This window comes from Rana temporaria, chromosome 5, assembly GCF_905171775.1.
Source record: "Rana temporaria chromosome 5, aRanTem1.1, whole genome shotgun sequence".
NCBI lineage: Eukaryota > Metazoa > Chordata > Amphibia > Anura > Ranidae > Rana > Rana temporaria.
In genome coordinates, this window is record NC_053493.1 from 366,228,918 (window position 1) to 366,251,790 (window position 22,873).

The following is a 22,873-nucleotide window of genomic DNA, read 5'->3' on the forward strand; positions in this document are numbered from 1 at the left end:
GTGTGCATTGAGGAAATTTTCCTCCACTTTCTGTCCCAGAGACCCAACAGAAAGTTAGGGAAATTGCCCTCTTTGTTGTCACTGGAACAAGTGTCCCTATAGGAAGAATGCCTCTAACCATGTGTTTTTGAACAAGCTGTAGGATTTTGGATTTCCTCTAATTTTTATTTCTTTGTGACAATGATCACCATGGCAAATGGTCTAACGAATGGCAAAAGTGTCTAACGTGTCCCCCACTCTATTCAAAACTATAAAACAAAAAAGTTTTGCCTAGAGATACACTGTGAATATTTCTATGAAGAAAAACAAATGAAGCGCATATAATGAATTGTGTGTCACCAAAGAGGTTAAAATATTTCCCCCCCTCAGGAAGCTAAAAGGCTTAAATCTTTTCATAAGAATGATAATGAATCCGTAATGACAGAAAGCAGTGTATTTATGACCCTAACTGTTTAATGGATGTTCTATCTCCCTGCAGCTGCTTCACATCTGTATCGAGGGCTGGGGAAACTGGCGCTGGTCGGAGCCCTTCAACGTGGACAACACTGGGACGTTTATCCGAACGATTCACTACAAGGGCAGGACTGCAACGCTGATCATAAAAGTAGTGCAGCTGAACGGGGTGCAAAAACAAGTATGTAGAATATACTGCATATATAAAGATTGCAATGTTGCAGGGAGCAATCGTAGTAATGCAAACATTTATATTTTAAATTCATGCTGCCATGAGAAGTAATCAGAAGGGGAAAGAAACTAAGTTTCGGTGCCAAAATCTTTTTTTTGTTTGTTTTGTTTTGAGTTGGAAATAATAAAATCCCTGTTAAGTTTATATTGCTGTTCATGTCTCTGCGGAGGAGATCCAGTCTATTTGTCCTGGGGACCATTGTCACCTGTAATGGAAAATCTAAAATTGTTTAAATGTTATGGTTGTAACAAGAGGCAAGAGGAAATCTGGTTAGGCATTGTCTGTTACAATGCCTTTCTAAGAGCAGATGTGCACAGGAACAGGACAGGAAGTGAAAGTAAATCTCCTCAAAGGACGGACGTTCCTTCGCAGTGCATGTGCCGGTTAAGTCATCGGCACAGTATACAGTAGATATTTTCTAAACGGTGCAAGTTTAGGAGATATGTACAGTACCTATAGGTAAGCCTTATTAAAGGTTTACCTATAGGTAAAAACATTTTACTTCCTCTTTAAGTGAACAACATTAAACTTAAAGTATCTGCTACTGACAACTTGGTGCCAGATACCACAGCATACCTTCAGAGGTCTAATGGCATCCTTGCCTCGACGGGTCAGGGCTGTTTTGGTGGCAAAAAGAGGGCCTACTCAATATTAGGTGGGTGATCATAAAGTTATGGCTGATTGGTGTATGTACAGACTAACATGAGACATCATAAGATGCCAATTATTAGCAAGAAATTACTCTCCTGTACCCCTCTTTAATTTAATTTCACTTTATTACTTGGGCCTGAGACGGCATTTACTGGACACTGTAGCAGTCATTATGGGCAGTGGCATAGCAATTGGCATGGCTTTGTTTTTAAGTCAAGGAAAGTAATTCCACTCAAAAATGAAACTTCTGCTCATTTGCCCCCCCCCCTCCCCCACTGGGGCCACATTTGGCACTTTCCCAAGTTTCCTCATCAATGGGTCCTAAATCTTTTTCCAAGCCCTTCCTTCATAAAAGTGGGGAGGCATCATGGGTGGATTGAAGGAGAAAAGAATATCCTCTAGAAATCATCCCTTTTTTTGTTTTTTGCAAAACCCCATGCATTAGTGGATGCCTAATAGCTGTTATTACAGTTCTACCGATCTAAGCCTGGATAGCATGCCTTAATTGCAAGTTTTGCAATACGAGCACTGTATTTAAATAGGATCCTAACTCAGTTTGTGAGTGTTGTCTTGCAAGACGAGCAGGATTCATGCCAAAGCGGTGAGCAGTAACGCGTTTGGCCTGAGGTGGGGGGGAGCCGGAGCTGAATGGCATCGATCGGCGCCATTCGGAAATGCACGGAAAGGCCCGAGGACAGCTCAGCTGACGCTGGCAAACCTCGAGAACAGAGTCTTTCCGAGGTCAGCCAAGGTGTCCTCGGACATTTCCGGCCATTTCCAAGGCTATCCGCGCCCCCCCACCTCTGGCCGCATGCGTATTGCATGCCATTGAAGTCAATGTGGAACTAATTATTTTATCGTCTAGAGCAGTGGTCATCAACCCTGTCCTGCAGGGCCCACTAACAGGCCAGGTTTGCAAGATAACTGAAATACATCACAGCTGATATCATTTGCTCCTCAGTGATTGCAGTATTCTAGACTGCATCTCCCCAAGGTAATACATAAAACCTGGCCTGTTAGTGGGCCCTGCAGGACAGGGTTGATGACCACTGGTCTAGAGTATGGGTGTTACATAGGGCAGTCAGTATGTAAATGGAGTCTGCTCAGGAATGTCTACTACTCCAAACTGTCATCTGCTCATCTAGACATTTTGATAAAAAAAAAAACATCCTACTGCTTGCATGAGTGCGCTTGAGAGGAGCTCTGATGTAGGGTGCTGTAATGTTTTCTAAACTGTGTACAGCTCCCGGGATACTTTCATTGTTCTGTGTACATTGAACACGAACATCCGCATGGAAGAAAACCATCGGGCCTCCAGAAAAAACTTAAGACCTACCTCTTCTGAAGGTTCTGGATGATATTGGATACAAAGCACCTTGAGGCTATCCAAGTTACTCACTCATTGAGCTTTTATCTTGATCTGATGGAGGAGCATGTTTACACACAAATTGTCCAGTGTGTCAACTTGTGATTGACAACCAGCTGCTCTTAATACAATTAATAATAGGTCTGTCACTGATAGTGTTAATTTTATCCCTCGTAAAGAATCCGCGCTTTTACTGTCTGAAAAGATATATGGCTTGATTTGAATGCGTTTGTATTACATATAGAAAAGGTTAAGTAGAGCTTCCATTTTGAATTGCAATTTGTTTCTTACATGTCTCATTATCTCCCTAGGTGATAATCTGTGGAAGGCAGATCATTTGCAGCTATTTGTCAGACAGCATTGAGCTGAAGGTAGTCCAGCACTGTGTGGGACAAGATGGCAATGTTGTGGTGCGAGAGAATATTGACTGCCTAACAGAAAAACAGAAACTACCATCTTATGTACTGGAAAACAGCGAGCTTACAGAACTGTGTGTAAGAGCAAAAGGAGAAGAAGAATGGTCTCAAGATGTCTGTCTCGCTGCTGACGCTACTGATCACAGCTTCTTCATTCAGGTACGTGGAAGTCAAGCATTCCCTGAGGTTTATCATTGATGTCAATGGATTTCATTGTACAAGTAATTCTAGGCAGAACTTTAAGCAGTAATAAACCAAAACGCAAACATTTATTATATTGCAGCTTCTAATTATTAGTTGTGATGGCTGCTTTTGTTTTCTTTTTTTGGTATTTTTTTCCCTTATTTCAACCTGAGGATCTGGCCTGCAAAGTCTGTTGTTTTTCAAAAGGCCATGCTCTCTTGCAGAGGGAGCAGTTAGAGGGTTGGGGCCAACTATTTACCACTGACAGGGGTGCTTAGAATGATCATTTTTTATTTATTTATGTAAAGACCTTTATCCCAAAAACTTTCTGTAATTAGTTATAAAGTGTGAGCTGGAGATTGGATTCAATTTGTTAGTGTATCTGAATCTGCTAGTACATCTGACACGCCTATCCCCACAGATTAACAGTGCGGCTGTGCCCCTGAGCTCATTCATCCAGAGTGGGGGCATTAGGTGTGTTAATGGCCAGACCACCAGGTGAAAACAGAGGGGGGGGGAACTAAAAAGAAAAACGAATGCAGATACCAACTTTAATATTTGGTAAGCTGCAATATATAAAATGGTTGGCTTTCAGTTTAATACCATTTTAAAGTAGTAGTAGTAGTTTTTTTTTTTAACCACTTAAGCCCCGGACCTTTAGGCAGCTAAATGCCCAGGCCAGGTTTTGTGATTCCGCACTGCGTCGCTTTAACAGACAATTGCACGGTCGTGCGACGTGGCTCCCAAACAAAATTGGCTTTCTTTTTTCCCCACAAATAGAGCTTTCTTTTGGTGGTATTTGATCACCTCTGCGGTTTTTATTTTTTGCGCTATAAACAAAAATAGAGCGACAATTTTGAAAAAAATTCAATATTTTTTACTTTTTGCTGTAATAAATATCCCCCAAAAACATATATAAAAATTTATTTTTTTCCTCAGTTTAGGCAGATACGTATTCTTCTACCTATTTTTGGTATAAAAAATCGCAATAAGCGTTTATCGATTGGTTTGCGCAAAATGTATAGCGTTTACAAAATAGGGGATATTTTTATTGCATTTTTATTAATTTTTTTTTTTTTTACTACTAATGGCGGCGATCAGTGATTTTTTTCGTGTCTGCGACATTATGGCGGACACTTCGGACAATTTTGACACATTTTTGGGACCATTGTCATTTTCACAGCAAAAAATGCATTTAAATTGCATTCTTTATTGTGAAAATGACAGTTGCAGTTTGGGAGTTAACCACAGGGGGCGCTGAAGGAGTTAGGGTTCACCTAGTGTGTGTTTACAACTGTAGGGGGGTGTGGCTGTAGGACTGACGTCATCGATCGAGTCTCCCTATAAAAGGGATCACTCGATCGATACGCCGCCACAGTGAAGCACGGGGAAGCCGTGTTTACATACGGCTCTCCCCGTTCTTCAGCTCCGGGGAGCGATCGCGACGGAGCGGCTATAAACGAATAGCCGCGCCGTCGTCCCGGAGGTAAGCCGCACACAGCGGGGGGGGGTCCCGATCGGACCCGCGGAAAGGCAAGGACGTATATATACGTCCTTCTGCCTGTCCGTGCCATTTTGCGGACGTAAATAGTCGTGCGGCGGGCGTTAAGTGGTTAATATAGCTGGTAGAGTTTCATGGTAGTATTTATCAGGTTTCTTTATGTACACTGCCTGTAGTGCAGTGTACACCTCTAATATCTGCAAGATACCAAGAATTGGGTGGGTGTGATGTAACTCCAGGGCAATACGCATAGGCATTTACAGTGCCTTGAAAAAGTATTCATACCCCTTGAAATTTTCCACATTTTGTCATGGTACAACCAAAAACGTAAATGTATTTTATGTGATAGGCCATTACAAAGTGTCACATAATTGTGAAGTGGAAGGAAAATGATAAATAGTTTTCACAATTTTTTACAAATAAATATCTGAAAAGTGTGGTGTGCATTTTTATTCAGCCCCCTTTACTCTGATACCCCTAACTGAAACCTAGTGGAACCAATTGCCTTCAGAAGTCACCTAATTAGTAAATAGAGGCCACCTGTGTGTAATCGGCCACCATTTTATTTCTCTACACTATGTATAGTGGGGGAGAGATCTTACGGTAAAAAACCTTCTGCCTCTAGAACCACTTTAATTGCAAAAGAGGAAAAAGGAAAGCGCAAGGACCTTGTACAATAAAAACAACCTTTGTATGTAGTTAATGAGCATTTCATTTATGACAACAATCTCCTAGAGCACTATAGACTATTTAACAGTAATACAGAAGAAATAGTCTGCCATTTGGCTCACTTTGATGGAGGATTTGGTTTCTGTACTTGCGTGTGTAAATTTCATAGTGCTCTAGGAGATTTTTGTCATAAATTAAATGCTCATTAACTACATACAAACGGTTGGGTTTCACGGTTATTCCCAGGTTTCCAAAGTCTATCTTCTCTTCGGGAGATCGAAATATCTCTCAGGAACACCATAGAAATAGGGTTTGACTATTAAAGAGGGAGGTGAAGCCTATCCAATAGAATCCTGTTTTCCTAATCTTTTTTCTCCTTGGTGTTTGAGTGTGGAGGTTAGATCCTCCAAGGTGTGTAATTCTTGGACTTTTTAGCTGCATTTTGTCAGGATTGGGGAGATTTGATTTACTATAGTAAAAGCAAACCTCACATTGGCTGTGTTGTTTAGGCTGATTGAGAGAGAGTGTTTTTACTTGTGTTTGGGAGGATGGTTCAGATGTAGCGAGTGGACTGCTAGGTTCTTATAGGTTTTAATAGATACTGATAAAAACCTATATAAAATGCACTCACAGGAACCAGAGCATATAAGGCTGAACAGCCATGCAATCTTGTATGTACAGAAGAATAGTCTGCCATTTGGCTTACTTTGTAGGAGGATTTGGTTCCTTAAAGCGGAGGTTCACCCTAAAAACATGTATTTAACATTCCATTCAGCATAATTCCAACATTTACACTATGCCGTTTTTTTTTGTTTTTTTTGCTGTACATACCGTCTTATTGTTTTTTTCCACCCGACTTCCGGGTTCTCACTCCCGCGGGAGTAGGCGTTCCTATGCAGAGGCTAGATGATTGACGCCTTGTGAAAAACTTCCCCCTGTCGCATAAGGCGCATCACCAGTTTTCTGAAAGTAGCCGGCTCTATACGGCGCCTGCGCAGTCAGCTCTACACGGCAGGCGCCATATAGCGCCGACTAGCAGTTTGGCTACTTTCCGAAAACTGGTGACGCGCCTTATGCGCCGGGGGGAAGTTTTTCACAAGGCGTCAATCATCTAGCCTCTGCATAGGAACGCCTACTCCCGCGAGAGTGAGAACCCGGAAACCGGGTGGAAAATAACAATAAGACGGTATGTACAGCAAAAAAAAAAACGGCATAGTGTAAATGTTGCAATTATGCTGAATGGAATGTTAAATACATGTTTTTAGGGTGAACCTCCCCTTTAACTTGTGTCTGTAAATTTCAGCTTGAGCTATTGAACTTAAAGCGATAGAAAACTCACTACAACTAATCCATTAACCATAACAGTAGAAATAAATGCACTTTCAAACACATAGGGATAATCCAAAGCGTCATGTAACTGTTCTTACAATTTCTGCAGTTTATTATTCGTTCTGTTTAAAGCCGCCGCCATCTTTGTGGAGTCATCTTGCTCTATTCCCTACCCGATCTTCCGCCCTTCTTTGTACGTCAGTAATCTCGCACATGTGCCATAAGGCACTGGTGAATGTTCAGAAATCTTGTGGCATTTCAATGTACCGGTAATGCCGTGGAGTAATGCTGACAAGGACATGTCACGTAGCTGTATTTATTGACGGCACACTTAGCCATGCGCATGTCCGAGTGACGTAATTGTAAACAGTGCACCTGAAAGAACTTTCAGACACCCACTAGTAAATCTTTTTCTACTGCTTTGCATGATGCTGACTTATTTTGGTAAGTTTACTACCACTTTAAAAATAAGACTTTTTACTAAAGGAGTAAATACAGAAAATATGTAATACAAAATATATGCATGCAAGATTCCTTATTTACCTGAAATTTTATTTTGTAGTCCTGACCATAGTAACTAAAGAAACTATATACAGAACTGTTATATTTTCCCTCTAAGGGGCATATTTAGAACAGATGTCACTATCCACTTTTGGCTACGCACCACTGGGTCACTCTACACTGAGACTTGTATTTTGAGGCCTATTCATAAATTACAGTCATGGTGTGTAGCCTGAAGTTCATCACCGAGTTCTTCCTGCTTAACGAAGTACAGATAACTCAATGATTGGGGAAGAGAAACTTCACATACCTTTGTCAGGTCCATGACCAGCTCTCATCCTATCTTTATTTTGTTTTCACATTTATTTTAATAGAATTATTCCAAAGCCCAGAGTTGCACTGAGTACATTTTGAAAGCATATCACTATACTTATTGGTATACAAGTAGAAAATAAAGAGAAAATGGTCAAGATTTGTTCTTAACTCTCCAGGCTAGTTTATAGAAAAGAAAACCTAGTCAGACAATCTTTAAAATACAAACAAGATGTTTTTAAAGTACCAGAAATCCCTCACATTAGGATTTTGGCGTGAAGTTGTCAGTTATGTTCCTAAAGGCTAGAAAAAACTTTCACTAACCAAGAATAGAAAATGACAGATTTTGAGTTTTGTTGGATCTTTAATTATAAAATTATTGTTAAAGATCAAGTAACAAAATACCAAATCATGCCTCCGAGAATTTTGTAATTGACCAAAATAGTCATTTGTACTGTATAAATGTAATTCCATTCTCTCTGTGCTTCAGAAAACAGTGCACTCATAGTCAGACCTTCGCTTTACAAATCGCCCTCCAGTCAGTTATTGCGGCACAGGAATTCAAATTGTCATCTTTGCTATTTATTTTTTCAGAGACTTGCCTAAACATCCACTGCGTGTGGGCACAGTTATATGTGTATTATTTATATACTGTGAGATTTTTGTTGACATTTCAGTTCAAAGATTCCTTTTGCAAATGTCACAGGGTTGGGGAACATACAGCGCTGATGTCTAAATAATTTCTAGGGACCTTCTGCTGCTGGTGCCTACTGAAGTAATGCTGGAATTTATCCCCATTATGACATGTTTATTAAACTGGAATATACAATAGCTTTTTTATGTTATCGCTGTTCAGTATATAAAGCAACCCAATACTCTATAATCAACAGCTGTCCTTGCAATCCTACCCTATTAAATTAAATAAAGGTACAAGAGACAGTAGAACACTCCTTTACAAAACTGGACGTAGCTCTATCTTTGGTGGCTGGTTCTTTGGCCATGCAGTCTCGTGAAAAGGAGAGGATCATAGTTACATAGTTAGTCAGGTTGAAAAAAGACACAAGTCTATCTAGTTCAACCAATAAAAAAAATCATACAATCCCATATACACAATACTTTACCCACAGTTGATCCAAAGGAAAGACGAAAAACCCCAGCAAAGCATGATCCAATTTGCTACAGCATGGGAAAAAAATTCCTTTCTGAATCCACGAGAGGCAATTGGATTTTCCCCGGATCAACTTTACCTATACATGTTAGTACCCAGTTATATTATGTACATTCAGTATTCAGGCCTTCTTTTAAATCAATCTACTGAGCTGGCCAGAATCATCTCTGGAGGGAGTCTACTCCACGTTTTCACAGCTCTTAGGCCGCGTACACACGATCGGTCAAAACCGATGAAAACTGACTGAAGGACTGTTTCATCGGTTAACCGATGAAGCTGACTGATGGTCTGATCGGTTAAAAAAACGATCGTGTCAGAACGCGGTGACGTAAAACACACGACGTGCTGAAAAAAAAGTTCAATGCTTCCAAGCATGTGCCGACTTGATTCTGAGCATGCGCGGCTTTTTGACCGATGCTTTTGCATACTAACGATTGGTTTTGACCTATCGGTTAGGCGTCCATCGGTTCAATTTTAAAGCAAGTTCTATTTTTTTTGACCGAAGGATAACTGACCGATGGGGCCCACACATGATCGGTTTGGACCGATAAAACGGTCCTTCAGTTCGTTTTCATCGGTTTTGACCGATCGTGTGTACACAGCCTCACTGTGAAGAAACCTTTTCTGCATTTGGAATCTCTTTTTTTCTAGATGTAAAAAGTGCCCCCTTGTCCTCTGTGATGACCTTAAAGTGAAATAACGCAACACCAAGTTCACTATATGGACCCCTTATATATTTGTACATGTTAATCATATCTCCCCCCCCCCCAAGCTCCTCTTCTCAAGAGAGATTCAATTCAGTTCCTCTCATTTTTCCTCAAAGCTGAGCAGTTTGGTTGCCAGTTCCCCCATATCCCTTTTGTGACTTGGTGCCCAAAACTGAATATTCCAGATTAGGTTTTACTAATGATCTTTACAGGGGCAAAATTATATCTCTCTCTCTGGAGTCCATACCTCTCTTTATACAAGAAAGGATTTTGCTTGCTTTGGAAGCCTCAGCTTGACATTGCATGTTATTATTACGCTTATGATCTACCAAAACCCCCCCTATCCTTCTCCACCATTGATTCCCTCAGTTGTACTCCCCCTAGCATGTATTCTGGGCCCATGACACACTATCGATTTTACCACTGGCTTCTACACAATACACAATAGGATCACCGTTGACACACAGTTAACCAATCTATTTTCCTAATGTCAGTTCACCAAGACTTGTCAGTATATACCCAATGACCTTGTATACTAATGATTTCATATTCAAAAGTAGGATAGTAAGGTCTACCAGAACAAAATGTATTTTATTGGTCAATTTTGGTTGAATACTACACTTAAATGGGCTCATTAGAGAACATTTTTTTTCTACTTTGCTTGACTACGCCCTATCTTATCATACACTGTGGCTGAAAAGCTGATCAATACATTTGTGTTCACCTGACTTGAACTACTGTAGTTCTCTACTTGCTGGGTTACCTAAATCCACACTAAACAGACTACAATATGTCCAGACTAGGCCTAATACAAGTGATCATGTTACTCCTATCCTGAAGTCCTTGCACTGGCTACCTGTTTTTGCATTGATTTCAAGATCCTTGCACTGTATGTTTTATAATTTTTCAGAGAATATTACTGAAATGTCATTGGTGACATTTAAATAGTTCTATTCACTGCAGCGGCATTGCGATGCAGGGGTTTGCATTGCAACCCACTGCTCTGAAGGAATGTACTTTGTGCAGTATTTTTTTTTTTAGCACACACCACAGCACAGCTGTACTGTGAACTGAAAACATAAGAAACAAGGCATTTTTTCTTGTCTCTGCATTTGGGCTGCACTGCAAATAGCAACCAATGTAGCCACAATGCGTATGTTGTGAACAAACCCAAAGGCTCCATATAAACTAAAGTTATTATTATTATTATTATTGGTGAAGAGGAGCCATCTACTAATGATCCTGCAGAATCTGAGACTTCCTGGCTAGCCGATTTTCCGGTGCCATGACGCACTGTTGCGTTTACCACTGGCTTCTACACAATACACACTAGGACACAGTATTGACATAGGAACCAGTAGATCCAACTACTGAACAGTAGTAGTAGTTGAAATTGACACTTCCTAAGGCATCAGAAACTGCTGGGTCTTCAGTTTCTCTTTACTATGGCAGAGATTGGTGGTGCAGGCAGCATGAGATGTGAGTATTCAATATCTTGCAGGGGGCCACTTCACTTTGAAATGTATTTTACTCACATTGTTCCTTTAAGTGCTGTAACCCATATCAATTTATAACAGTTAAACTTGTACTGGTTTGACTTCAGCAAAATGTACTCTGATTAGTAGCTAAAAAAAAATAATATTCAAAGTAAGAGTCCTAAAATTAGCATTTAGTATAATAACTCCTTTAAGGGGATAAAGAATGAATGATGTAAATTGATGTATTTTGTAAATATGTGATATGTTGACACTATATTAATGCGGAGTATAAATCTACCAATAATTAAACTTCTTATCAAAAGGGCCCCAGCTTGAGGGATTCTGGGTCTTGGACTGAAAGAAAGACTTCTCCCATTCATGAGTTTAATGGGGTAGAAAGGTTGAGATAGCAAATAATTATCCAAGCATAGGTATACCTTTTAAATTTGTTGATGTTTTATATAAGTGTCACAAAGAGATTTCTAAGCCACAGAGCAAATGGTTATCAAGTTTCCCTTATTTTTCCATATAAGCCCTACAGTGACTTGTTACAAAGATGTTCACTTCCATTTTTCCTTTCCATATTGATTTATTCAGGTTCTCAATAATTAAAGCTCAGGAGGAAAGATTAGAACCTAATTTAGGTTTTGCTGTATTATTGTTGGGTAGATTTCCTACTATTCCCTCCCACAGGTGCACCCTGTTGCAAAGCAATACACAAGGCATTCCCTGGAAATAGGGTGAGGGTAAATCTCATTGTAGACGTAGATAGCAATACAAGCCTGTTGCAGGTTCTAACTGTTGTCCATTATGTTACACAAAAATATACTTATTGCTCTTTGTGTCTCTGTTGGTGAGTATCATCTTCACCCACTTCCAGTACCAGTGACAGTGGAATAAGAAGAGAAGAATAATCCTCCCAATGGGTCACCAATTATCAATAAAGACCCAACAAAAGTCCCAAGTTATCCAATTAATGTTAAATTGGGAGGTTAACCAATTAAATACCTAGAGGTCTGCAGCTTGCCCAAAGCCGGTTTATTCTCTTTATGAATTGCTTGGGTATTCTGGGACGTGCAAGACCCCCAAAGTTTATTATTTACAGTTTCCCTAGAAAGCAGGGCGTTGGGAACACTGGGACTTATGCAACCTCGGCAAGTTGGAGGGTTGCAGCTTGTCCATATTTAGGTTAGCATCATTGGAAGGTAGAGGTCTGGGTGGCTGTAAAATAAGATATTGCTTTAGCCTGCAGTAGTGATGTATCTTGATCACATTACAAGACACGCTACTGGGGAGCACTGCGCAGCTTGTGTGTGAGAAAATGTTTAAGCAATGCGCTCATTTACACACCCTATGTTCCTGGCTTGTTTAGAAGTTGGCAAGCCCCTTACTCTTTGATTATGTGATGTAGATATCTTACATCTGTTTGCTTTACTCTTGATATGTTAGACGTGGATTTCCTGCCCTTCCAAAAAAAAAGAAAAAATCTTCCTTGACACAATAAATTCCTCCCTTACTGCGATGTTCAGCAGACTTCATGTTCATTGCATCTTGCTGAGTGTCAGTGGGGTCTGGGGTGGGTGTGGATTGTTTGCATGTGTCTGGATTTATTGGCTGTGGAAGATGGCATTTATGTTTCAGCTTGGAAATTCTGTGCAATAATAGTGTTGTGTGTATGTGTAAGTCCATCTTTGCCATTAGGCACATCGGCCAGCACATATCAGGCTGTTAATAGCAGATGTCAGTTCTTCTTTTTTACAGGGCTGAGGTACATGCACAACGCCGAGTCCTCTTCTCCTATCTCAGAAGGACATTAGGACTTGCCATGGGAAATAGTAGATTTGGATTAGGGCTAGTTTAATCAAATGCATAAAACCCTAGAATTATGGGAAGCAATTGATACATCCAAAGAAAACCCATACAAACTTGAGGAAAACATACCAACTCTATGCAGATGACATCCGAGTGTGAATAAAAGCCAGCCCACAAGGCCTACAAGGAAGGAATGCTGCTAAGAAAAGATTTGTAGAGCTGCCTTCTTCCTCAATAAAAAGGGGCAACACCAAAATTTGGATCTGAGCTACTTCCAACAGACACCATCCAGAACAAAATAAGCGGGCCTTTTCCTCTATAAAAGCCCAGTCCAGTAAAAATTTGACTTATTTTTCTAGCACACTGGCAGTGACACCTTATTGCCGCATTTCCAACCCTAACACCAATCGAGCTCATATGATACTGTTACACTCCTGCCACTGAATATTATTATTTTATTGCTAATAGAGAACATAATCAGACATTCCTCTTACAGTTGCAGGAAAATCTTGGCCAGCTAAATGGTGTAATATGATGGTTTCCTCACTTATGGTAATTGGAGGAAAGGATTAAATGAGATGTATAAATGATTGTTCACACCAGATTTACAGTATACTCATGCATTTGAAACCGTGTAAGCAAACATAATAATGGCTATAAGTGCCCCAGAGGCAGCAATGACTGTTCATTCATTACTCCTTGTGGGCGACAGCCTCACTTTATATTTATTAAATTGAACAGAATTTTATGGTTTGTTCCATTTAGTGAGTAATTTTAATCTGCATCAGCAATGGGATATCAAGGACCCAAATTATTTTCTTCACCTCTGTAATGTAGTTAGGAAGGCGCTATTAAGAAGGTCCTGTTTGAAATAATTTAGATTCTTTCATTCTATCAATCTCCAAAGACTGTTCTGGCTGATTTCAATGTGCATAACGTGTAGTCAAATTAAAAGCAGGAAATAGTAGAAGAAGCGCCAAGATAAGTTCCTTTGGTAATATCCGTTTCATTGCTCACAGGTGCCATCATCAAACAGAGCCATTATTTACGTGTGGTGCACACTGCTAACCTTGGAGCCCAACTCTCTAGTACAGCAAAGGATGGTGAGTAATAAATAGCACAACACAGTGACCTCCCATGTGCTGGAGAGGATGAAGGTCACTGCGACCTTAGAAGCTGAAATTTACAACATTAGGCAGCTGGATAATGCAGAAACTAATGTCATTCTGTTCTTTGTTTTTTAGATCGTGTTCAGCCCCCTCTTTATCATGAGGAGCCATCTTCCTGATCCCATTATTATACATATAGAAAAGAGAAGCCTTGGCCTAGATGAAGCACAAGTGATTCCTGGAAAAGGACTAGAAAAGCAGCTGCAGAACATCGAGCCAGACCTCACTCATCATCTAACATTCCAAGCAAGGTAGAGCTCCCTACAGCATGGCTGTTTAGGGTGGCGAGTGTGTTTTTTTTTTCTTCACAATCATGCATCTTATCCAGAACTCACCTTGGTCAGAAATATAGATACTTGGACGCAACTTTGCCCACCCCACCCCATGCCTACTGAGCAGTAAAATAGGTGTGTTTGTTTTTTTTGTCTACTGCACCATAAACCCCACTCATTTGTACCCCTAATGCCCAACAAGCACATGCTTGTACCCACCTCCTGTAGACTGCTTTCTTTTGCACACCATAGCATGTATTAAATTAAAGGGCACAATTGTAACCAGAATCAAATACTCCTATCTGCTTTCCCTTATACTCTGCTAGTGTGCACACATCATGGCCCACATTTTACAGCCCATTTATAAAATATGAGTTATGATTTGGACCCTGCAGTGCCCCATGGAATTCTCTTTCCTAATGCAGCAGAGAAAGCTCCATGATTGGGGAAGAGAAAGTCATGGGACTTTGACAGGTTATGTGACCAGGCTGTGTTCCCAGTTTTCTTTTTGTCTCTCTTTTGTTTGTTCATTTGTTTTTTCATTTGTTCGTTCTTTTGTTTGTTCTTTCTTTTGTTCTTTGCTTCGTTTCCTTTCTTTTACTCAGTGTCGTACTTTACAAATGTGCATTGCACTCCACTGGCTCTGGGAGACTGAAGCCTTTAGAGCGTTGTGAAAAATACACAGCTGCATTTTATTTCCTTAAGTACATCTATATCACTGTTTTTTAAACGGACACCTAAATGACATATCTGTATCCCCAAAAGATAGACTTAATTTGGGGACAAAATCCTTTAATCCATAATAAAATATATCTCCCACACCCAATTTTTTTTTTTTAGATAACAAACAGGTTGCAAACAGAATTGCACAAGAGTGTCCCCTAACCTCCCCTTGTTGGGTCTTCTGCTGGCACTTTTGGTTCCTTCCCTCTGGCGAGGGCCCCCCATAGAAAACGGCTTTCTATGGGGGGTACTTGAGCCTCGCTGTCTGCATCTATATACACAGACAGTGGGATGGTGAGAAGAGATGCAGACATGCACAGCTGGTAAGGTAAGTAAAAGGGGTGGGGGTATACTGATGCCTAAACTTTTTTTACCTTAATGCAAGGAATGGATTAAGGTAAAATGTATTTTGGTTTTAAAACCTCTTTAAACAGTGTCTGCTTTTACATCGTTGTCATGCAAGTTGTCATCTTGTACAGCTCCGAAGAAGATAATGCTGAGCTATGTATGAAGATTGATACAGTTGTTCACTTGATGTGATCAGTTATCTTGACAGAGGAACTGCATTGAAATGAAACATGACAGGCCAGACAGATCTGAAGAGAGTTTGCTGTTAGACCCAGTTATTTAGTCATGTCTCTAGTTGGACATGTTTAACTTGAAGTATCCACCAGCTTCTTAAATTATGCCAGAACTCATAAGGGTCCCCCCCCCCCCTGTAAGTTTTTTTTTCTATATATTCTGTTCAATGTTAACTGTTCTTTATAAAATTGTTTTTCTCATCTAACCATATATAATGTATCTGTTTTCTATTTACCTTCAGAGAAGAAGACGAGCCTTCAGAATGTGCTGTTCCTATCTCAACATCTCTAATTAAGCAAATTTCCTTGAAAGCACAATGCGAGTACTCTGCAAGTCAAATTATTTCCGACTTTTACGTAGGAGATTGCAACACTCTGCCTGCATGGCCATACAATAAAAAAGATACCGATAGGTAGGTTTCTTCCTCTATTGGAGGACAAGTACAGAGGTTAGATCCCAGCAGTAAACAGTCAAAAAAGTATCCAAAATATCATGTATTCAAAGGTAACGGCATCCTCTATCATTGACCCTCATATAATTGCTAGACTTTTGCTTCCAGGTTGGCCTCATCACCAAAAAATTGTAATATCAGGCTTTCAGCATTAGCATTTGCTGCCTGAGTTAATGTCACCTGTCATTAGAGCATGTTTCTGCTGCTGAGAGCAGAAGGGGAGGTACTGGTAGGTCTTACATGGGGGACAAAACTTGGGGTGGGAGTCACCAGTGCAGTGATATACACTAGACTACAAAGAACAGTCAGGTGGAGAAGCAGTGGCCAGGAGTCTGCAGAATTGCCGGATCTGAAAAGTATAGTTACTCTTCTCCTGCTGTCATGTAGCACATTGTGGGGCGTTGGATCATATTAATAAGTGTACTGTATGTTTAGTATTCATCCAAAAGTTTTGAATACACTTTCCAGTTCTGCCAATGTAATTACCTTAAATCTGCTGAATTTCTACTGCTCAGATGAATATGCGTGTGCCACTTCTACTAATGGATGGCAGAAGAAAGCATAGAGATTGGCTTACAGGGGTGGGACAATACAGAGTGCTGACTAATGGTGGCCATACGTGCTTTGATAAGTGATTGATTTATTTTCTGATTGTTTGCTTCTGCCAGTAATTAATTTGTAGTTGACAGTCCCATTCAATTGATATGACACACACAAGCAAGTGAATTAAAATGTTTAGTTAAAGTGGTTGTAAACTCTCAGATATACCCAGTGACGTGAATAGCCTCAGATGATATGCAGAGATGAAACAAAACCTTACACATTACTGGGTAATTAGTGGTCGATTGTCCAGGTAAGAATACGGCACCTCATCCCTTAATTGAGTAAAAAGAGGGATTGGAGGAGTGTGGGATTATTGCGGTGCCAAAATAGAAACCAAACAAAGCAGATATACAAAAATAAAAAAGTTTTATTGGTTACACTTTGTGTAACCAATAAAACTTTTTTATTTTTGTATATCTGCTCTATTTTGGCACCATATACATTACTGTTTTACTTGTATATCAGCTGTCTTCCCCTTTCTACACTCTTTGGAAAGTGCTGATTATGTTAACAATATTTCTTCATCTGCCAGTAGCACATAGGGGTGGGTAGGGAGACTGGGATTACACTGTGTGAGAGCTGATTGGAGGAAAGGGATACCCCACCACATAGGCAAAGGAATGAAGAAACATGCAGAGCTGTAGTCTGAATAAACAAGCTCCCTGTATTATCTACCTCTGAGCTCCCTCCCCGACACAATGTTTCGGCTACTGTGTCGAAAAACTTGTCAGAAGTGACTCATGCTGAAAATAGAGGAACAAAGCACCAAAGAGAAACCACACTTAGAGCTTTGGCGAGAGATAAGTAAACACTACATATACAGGTGCATCTCATAAAATTTGAATATCATCAAAAAGTTAATTTATTTTAGCAATTCAATTCAAAAGGTGAAACTCATTTATTTTATATGGATGCCTTATACACAGGGTGATATATTTCAAGCATGTATTTCATTACATTTTGATGAATATGGCTTACAGCTAGTGAAAACCCAAAATCCAGTATATCAGAGAATAAGGCTCTTTAATATAGAAATGTTGGATTACTGAAAAGTATGTCCATGTACAGTATAGTATGCACTCCATACATTATGGCATCAATATGGCGTGGCATGGAAGCGATCAGCCTGTGGCACTGTTGAGGTGTTATGGAAGTCGAGGTTGCTTTGATAGTGGCTTTCAGCTCAACTACATGTTGGGTCTGGTGTCTCTCATCTTCCTTTTGACAATACCCCACAGATTTTCTATGGGGTTTAGGTCAAGCAAGTTTGCTGGCCAATCAAGCACAGGGATACCATGATCATTAAACTAGTTATTGGTACTTTTGGCAGGGTGGGCAGGTGCCAAGTCCTGCTGGAAAATGACAGTGTCATCTCCATGAAGCCTGTCAGAAGAAGGAAGCATGGAGTACTCTAGAATTTCCTGGTAGAGGCATGCACTGCACTGAAATCATCACTGACTGTGGAAACATCATACTGGACCTGTTGAAACTTAGATTCTGTGCCTCTCCACTCTTCCTCCAGACTCTGGGACCTCAATTTCCAAATGAAATGCAAAATTTTCCACCGTCCGTGATGATTTGGGGAATCATGTCATCTGCTGGTTTTGGTCCACTGTTTTGTCAAGTCCAAAGTCAGTGTAGCCCAACCAGGGCTACCATTATTCTGGAGCACTTCATACTTCCCTCTGCTGACCAGCTTTACGAAGATGCTGATTTAATTTTCCATCAGGACTTGGCACCTGCCCACACTGCCAAAAGTACCAATATTTGGTTAATGATCATGGTATCACTGTGCTTGAATGACCAGCAAACTTGCCTGACCTAAACCCCATAGAGAATCTGTGGGGTGTTGTCAAGAGGTAGATGAGAGACGCCAGACCCAACAATGCAGATGAGCTGAAAGCCAATATCAAAGAAACCTGGCCTTCCATAAACCCTCAGCAGTGCCACAGGCTGATCACCTCCATACCACGCCGCATTGATTCAGCAATTCATGCAAGTATTGAGTGCATACTATACTGTACATGGACATGCTTTTCAGTAAGCCAACATTTCTGTATTAAAAATCTTTTAAAATAAAAAAAATGCTTGAAATATATCACTCTTTGTGTGTAATGCATCTCTATAAAATATGAGTTTTAATTTTTGAATTTACCATATTTACTGAAATAAATTAACTTTAATTTTTGATGATATTCTAATTTTATGAGATGCACCTGTATATGTGCTTAGTTCAACTTTCATGAATGGGGTTTACAACCACTTTAACTTAACTCTGTTTCCACCCATGTAATCTTATCATTTGATAGTTCGAAATACAATGGTATTCCTGAACAAAGAATCTCAGTGTTGTGGATTAATGCAAAATGATCAAAAGTATTCAGCCCTGGCCAATTGGCTAAGTTTAATCAAATCCCATCGTAACTGAGTCTAAATCAATCGTAAGGCAAATTAGAGTTGGCTGGTTGTTTGTTTGCTCATAGTTTGATTAAATTACACAGTGATCAAGTAAAACAAATTGAAATGTGTGGTCAGCAATACATTCAACAGATAGTATTGCAGGTCACCCTCCTCCTGCTATCAGCAATATGTTGCAGCAGGGGGTAAATCAAGTCATTTTGCAGATATATAATAATCATGTGCATGTCATTCAGACGTGGTTTAGCTATTTTGCTGGAGTTGCCATTTATAAGGTATTTCCAAAGAACTGCTTAGTATAGATCATACCATTAAATGAGCATGTTTCACCTGCTTCCTCCAGCTTTTGAAGATTTACTGGTTTTGTGAGGGTTTGCAGTTCCTCAGTAGAGCAGGTAGTCCTTGATTACAATAAGCATTCATGTTTCATTCATTTCATTTAATTAAAACATTTAAGGAATAAATATTTATCATGTAGCCCCTCTACGGGGTTAGCTTAGCATGTATAAGGAAATATAGGATATCTGAGCAAGGTTAAGTGTTTCATGAAATCTGTAATCGGCAAAAGCAGCAGCGCCACCTTCCTGTTGGTTAAGTGAGGTGCAGGATTAACCATGTCAGTGCTTGTGTGCTCTTTTGCGTTTAGCTTTGAAATTGGAGATTTTTTAAATTAGGAGACGTTTGACTCGGCTCTTCTCTCTGACAAAATAGTATAACACTTCGTCTTTCAGGGACTTGCAAAGACAAAGGAAACATGTGCTTCTCTTACATATGCTCCTTTCAACCACTGAATTCATTTGTTGAGCAAAAGCTGTTTCAATGCAACATCACTAAACAACAGAGCAACATTATTATTATGTTATTATTATACATGATTTATATAGAGCCAACAGTTTGTGCAGCACTTTACAATGTAGAGGGGTAACAGCACAATTACAGTTCAGTTCAATACAGAAGGTACAGGAGGGCCCTGCTTGTAGCACTTACATTCTAAAGGGGGGCGGTACAAAAGGTAATAGCTGCAGAGAATGATTTGATGGGGGTGGCAACATGCTAGAAGTTGCATGAAATAGAATGAGTCAATTTTTCAATGGGATTGAAACTTGGGGGAAACGGTGCACACCTGGCTGTGAAGTAATGTTTATTACGGCATTTTCAGTACATTCATAAATGAATATATATTTTAATTATTGTATATTTTCATTGTATTCATTCTAGCACATTATTGCACTTTGTTTCCTTCTTATACCAACTACATGTCAGTGCTATGCAAATAAAGCACCTGTATTTTGCTAATTGTACCTGTATTTGCATTGTTTCTTAAGCAGTTTAGAACTTTTTAAAAAAAATAAAAGGCTCCCTCCTGGTTTGGCACTTAACTAGTTACAGTAAAACTTAAAAGGGTTGTAAAGGTACATTTTTTTCCCTAAATAGCTTCCTTTACCTTAGTGCAGTCCTCCTTCACTTACCTCATCCTTTGATTTTGCTTTTAAATGTCCTTATTTCTTCTGAGAAATCCTCACTTCCTGTTCTGTCTGTAACTCCACACAGTAATGCAAGGCTTTCTCCCTGGTGTGGAGTGTCATGCGCGCCCCCTCCCTTGGACTACAGGAGAGTCAGGACACCCACTAACACGCAGCTCCTTTCTCTATCTGCAATGTAGAGAGCGTCCTGACTCTCCTGTAGTCCAAGGGAGGGGGCAAGCACGACACTCCACACCAGGAGAAAGCCACACCACGACACTCCACACCATAGATATAGCTGTTTATATATATATGGTAAAGAAACAACAGAACAAGTTCAGCAATGCTCAGATCTAGCCACTTTATCTTTGTGTTCTGACCACCTGATTAGCTGCTCAAATCCAGGAAACCCAGGACTAGTGGATAAGTAGCCTTTATTAGCAAGTTAACTGAATGCAATACCTTGTGGAAATGTTATTTTTCTCAGAGAAAATTAACTTAAAGCATGCATTTTATTTTTTATTTTTTTACTGTATTACTTAATTTTGTTGTTTTAACATGGCTTTCCAAGTAATGCTGAGACTTTTGCTTTTACAGTGGTGAGCACCTGACTCAGTGGGACAGCCCAATGCGGGTGAAGCTTTCCCTCTGGAAGCCCCATCTCAAGACCCTGTTGATTGAGCTGCTCCCATGGGCTCTCCTCATCAACCAATCCAGATGGGACCTTTGGTTATTTGAGGGCGAGAATATCATTCTTCAAATCCCTGCTGGAAAAACCATCATTCCTCCCAATTTCAAGGTAAAAGCCTTCTTCACACTGTAACGTATAAAAGTCTGTCAGTTTTATTATTTTTAAAGCTTTTAGGCATATAAACCAATGTTTAATATAATTCCCTTAATTATATAATACAATGAGGGAGATTTAATAAAACGTAAGCATGCAAAATCAGGTGCAGCTCTGCATAGAAACCAATCGGCTTCCAGGTTTAATTGAAGAATTGGAAGTTAGAAGCTGATTGGTTACTATGCATAATGCATAGCTGCACCAGATTCTGAGTGCTCTTGATAAATCTCCCCCTAGTCTCAGGCTGAGCTGGTGCCAGTTTTGGATAAACCTATCTGCCAGTGGCTCCCACTGCTGGGAGAGAGCAACGCTGCTACTCTTGGGCACAGTGCTGGATTTAGATTGGGCTCAGGTAAGTATTTAGGGGCAGACAATGCATTAAGGTAAAAAAAACTTCTGAATTTACAACCACTTTAAGATATCTGGAAGTAAGTGTGCTGTGTCTGTGCCCTTCTCTGCCATTGACATCTATGATCTGCTGAAATGAAGGCATGGCTTTTATTTTTTTTAAATGTTATAGTTACCTTTTTTTCCTCTATGTTTTTCTGAAAATGTATTGGGTTATGTTCTAGTATATCAAATATAGATTCAACTATTGCTAGATTTCTTTTTTACATAATAGAAGAATCAGACTATTAAACAGGACCCTAGATTGGGCATGTACATCTACATCCAGTGCACACTGGGGCAATATTTTACTTCTGCCTATGAGGTAGTACCACATGGAGCCAGATTATCCTTTGTGATCTTGGAATTTTTATCAGAAATTAGCATTAAAAAAACTCCAACCTCCCTACTCACAGTGCTGACACCAGTCTCCCAATACAGTTATTGGTGGGCCATATGCAAGGTATTTGTTGCACTTTTGTTGATATCACCAAATGCAGACACTTTATATAGGATTTATGTAGTGTTAACAGTTTGTGCAGCACTTCATGATATAAAGGGAGACAGTACAGTACAATTACAATACAATTCAAGACAAAACAGTTAGGTGGGCCTTGCTCATGGCCTATTTTGTGTAGCTACTTTGGTTATCTGCAACCTTAGAAATGTAAAACTTTGAGCGGTAGATCGCTTTTAAAATCTTTGGGTGGGGGTTTGGATGAAGGTTCTTCAGCTGGTTTTCTCATTTTGAAGAGCTTTATAAATCTATTTTTAAAAATGATGTACTGACACAGACAACAGCAGCTGCAGCCACCTACTTGGGTACCTTGAACTTTCCTACACGTGGACCTCCTTTTAGATTTAGATCATGTGGACCTCCATTTAGATTATAATCATATGTATTCATGTTCAAGATCATGAGCATCTGTTAAGACAGTGCTCTTCATCATGGCAGATAAAGAGGCCACAACGTGGGGAGCATGTGTACCACTCCAGAATTTATTTTTGTAAACAATTCCAAAAATTACAGAGAGGATGAATAATATTGTAGACTAATGGCTATAACATTTAAGTCCCCGTACACACTTGGGCCTTTTTCGGCTTGTTTCCCTATGCTTTACCATGCAGAATCCTATTCTTTCTAATTGTACCTGCTCATACTTTTATGCTCAGTCATTTTGCT

The 22,873-nt window shown here is 39.8% G+C and overlaps 1 protein-coding gene across 1 annotated transcript in view; it reads left to right on the forward strand.

The window, feature by feature from the left end:
- The window catches only part of VPS13B (vacuolar protein sorting 13 homolog B), a 1,252,356-nt gene that overhangs the window by 1,126,575 nt on the left and 102,908 nt on the right, over nucleotides 1-22,873 (forward strand). The window contains 6 exon segments of the mRNA XM_040354774.1: nucleotides 479-634; nucleotides 3,014-3,277; nucleotides 13,798-13,881; nucleotides 14,023-14,198; nucleotides 15,766-15,936; nucleotides 21,057-21,258. Coding sequence (XP_040210708.1) covers nucleotides 479-634; nucleotides 3,014-3,277; nucleotides 13,798-13,881; nucleotides 14,023-14,198; nucleotides 15,766-15,936; nucleotides 21,057-21,258 — 1,053 coding nt within the window.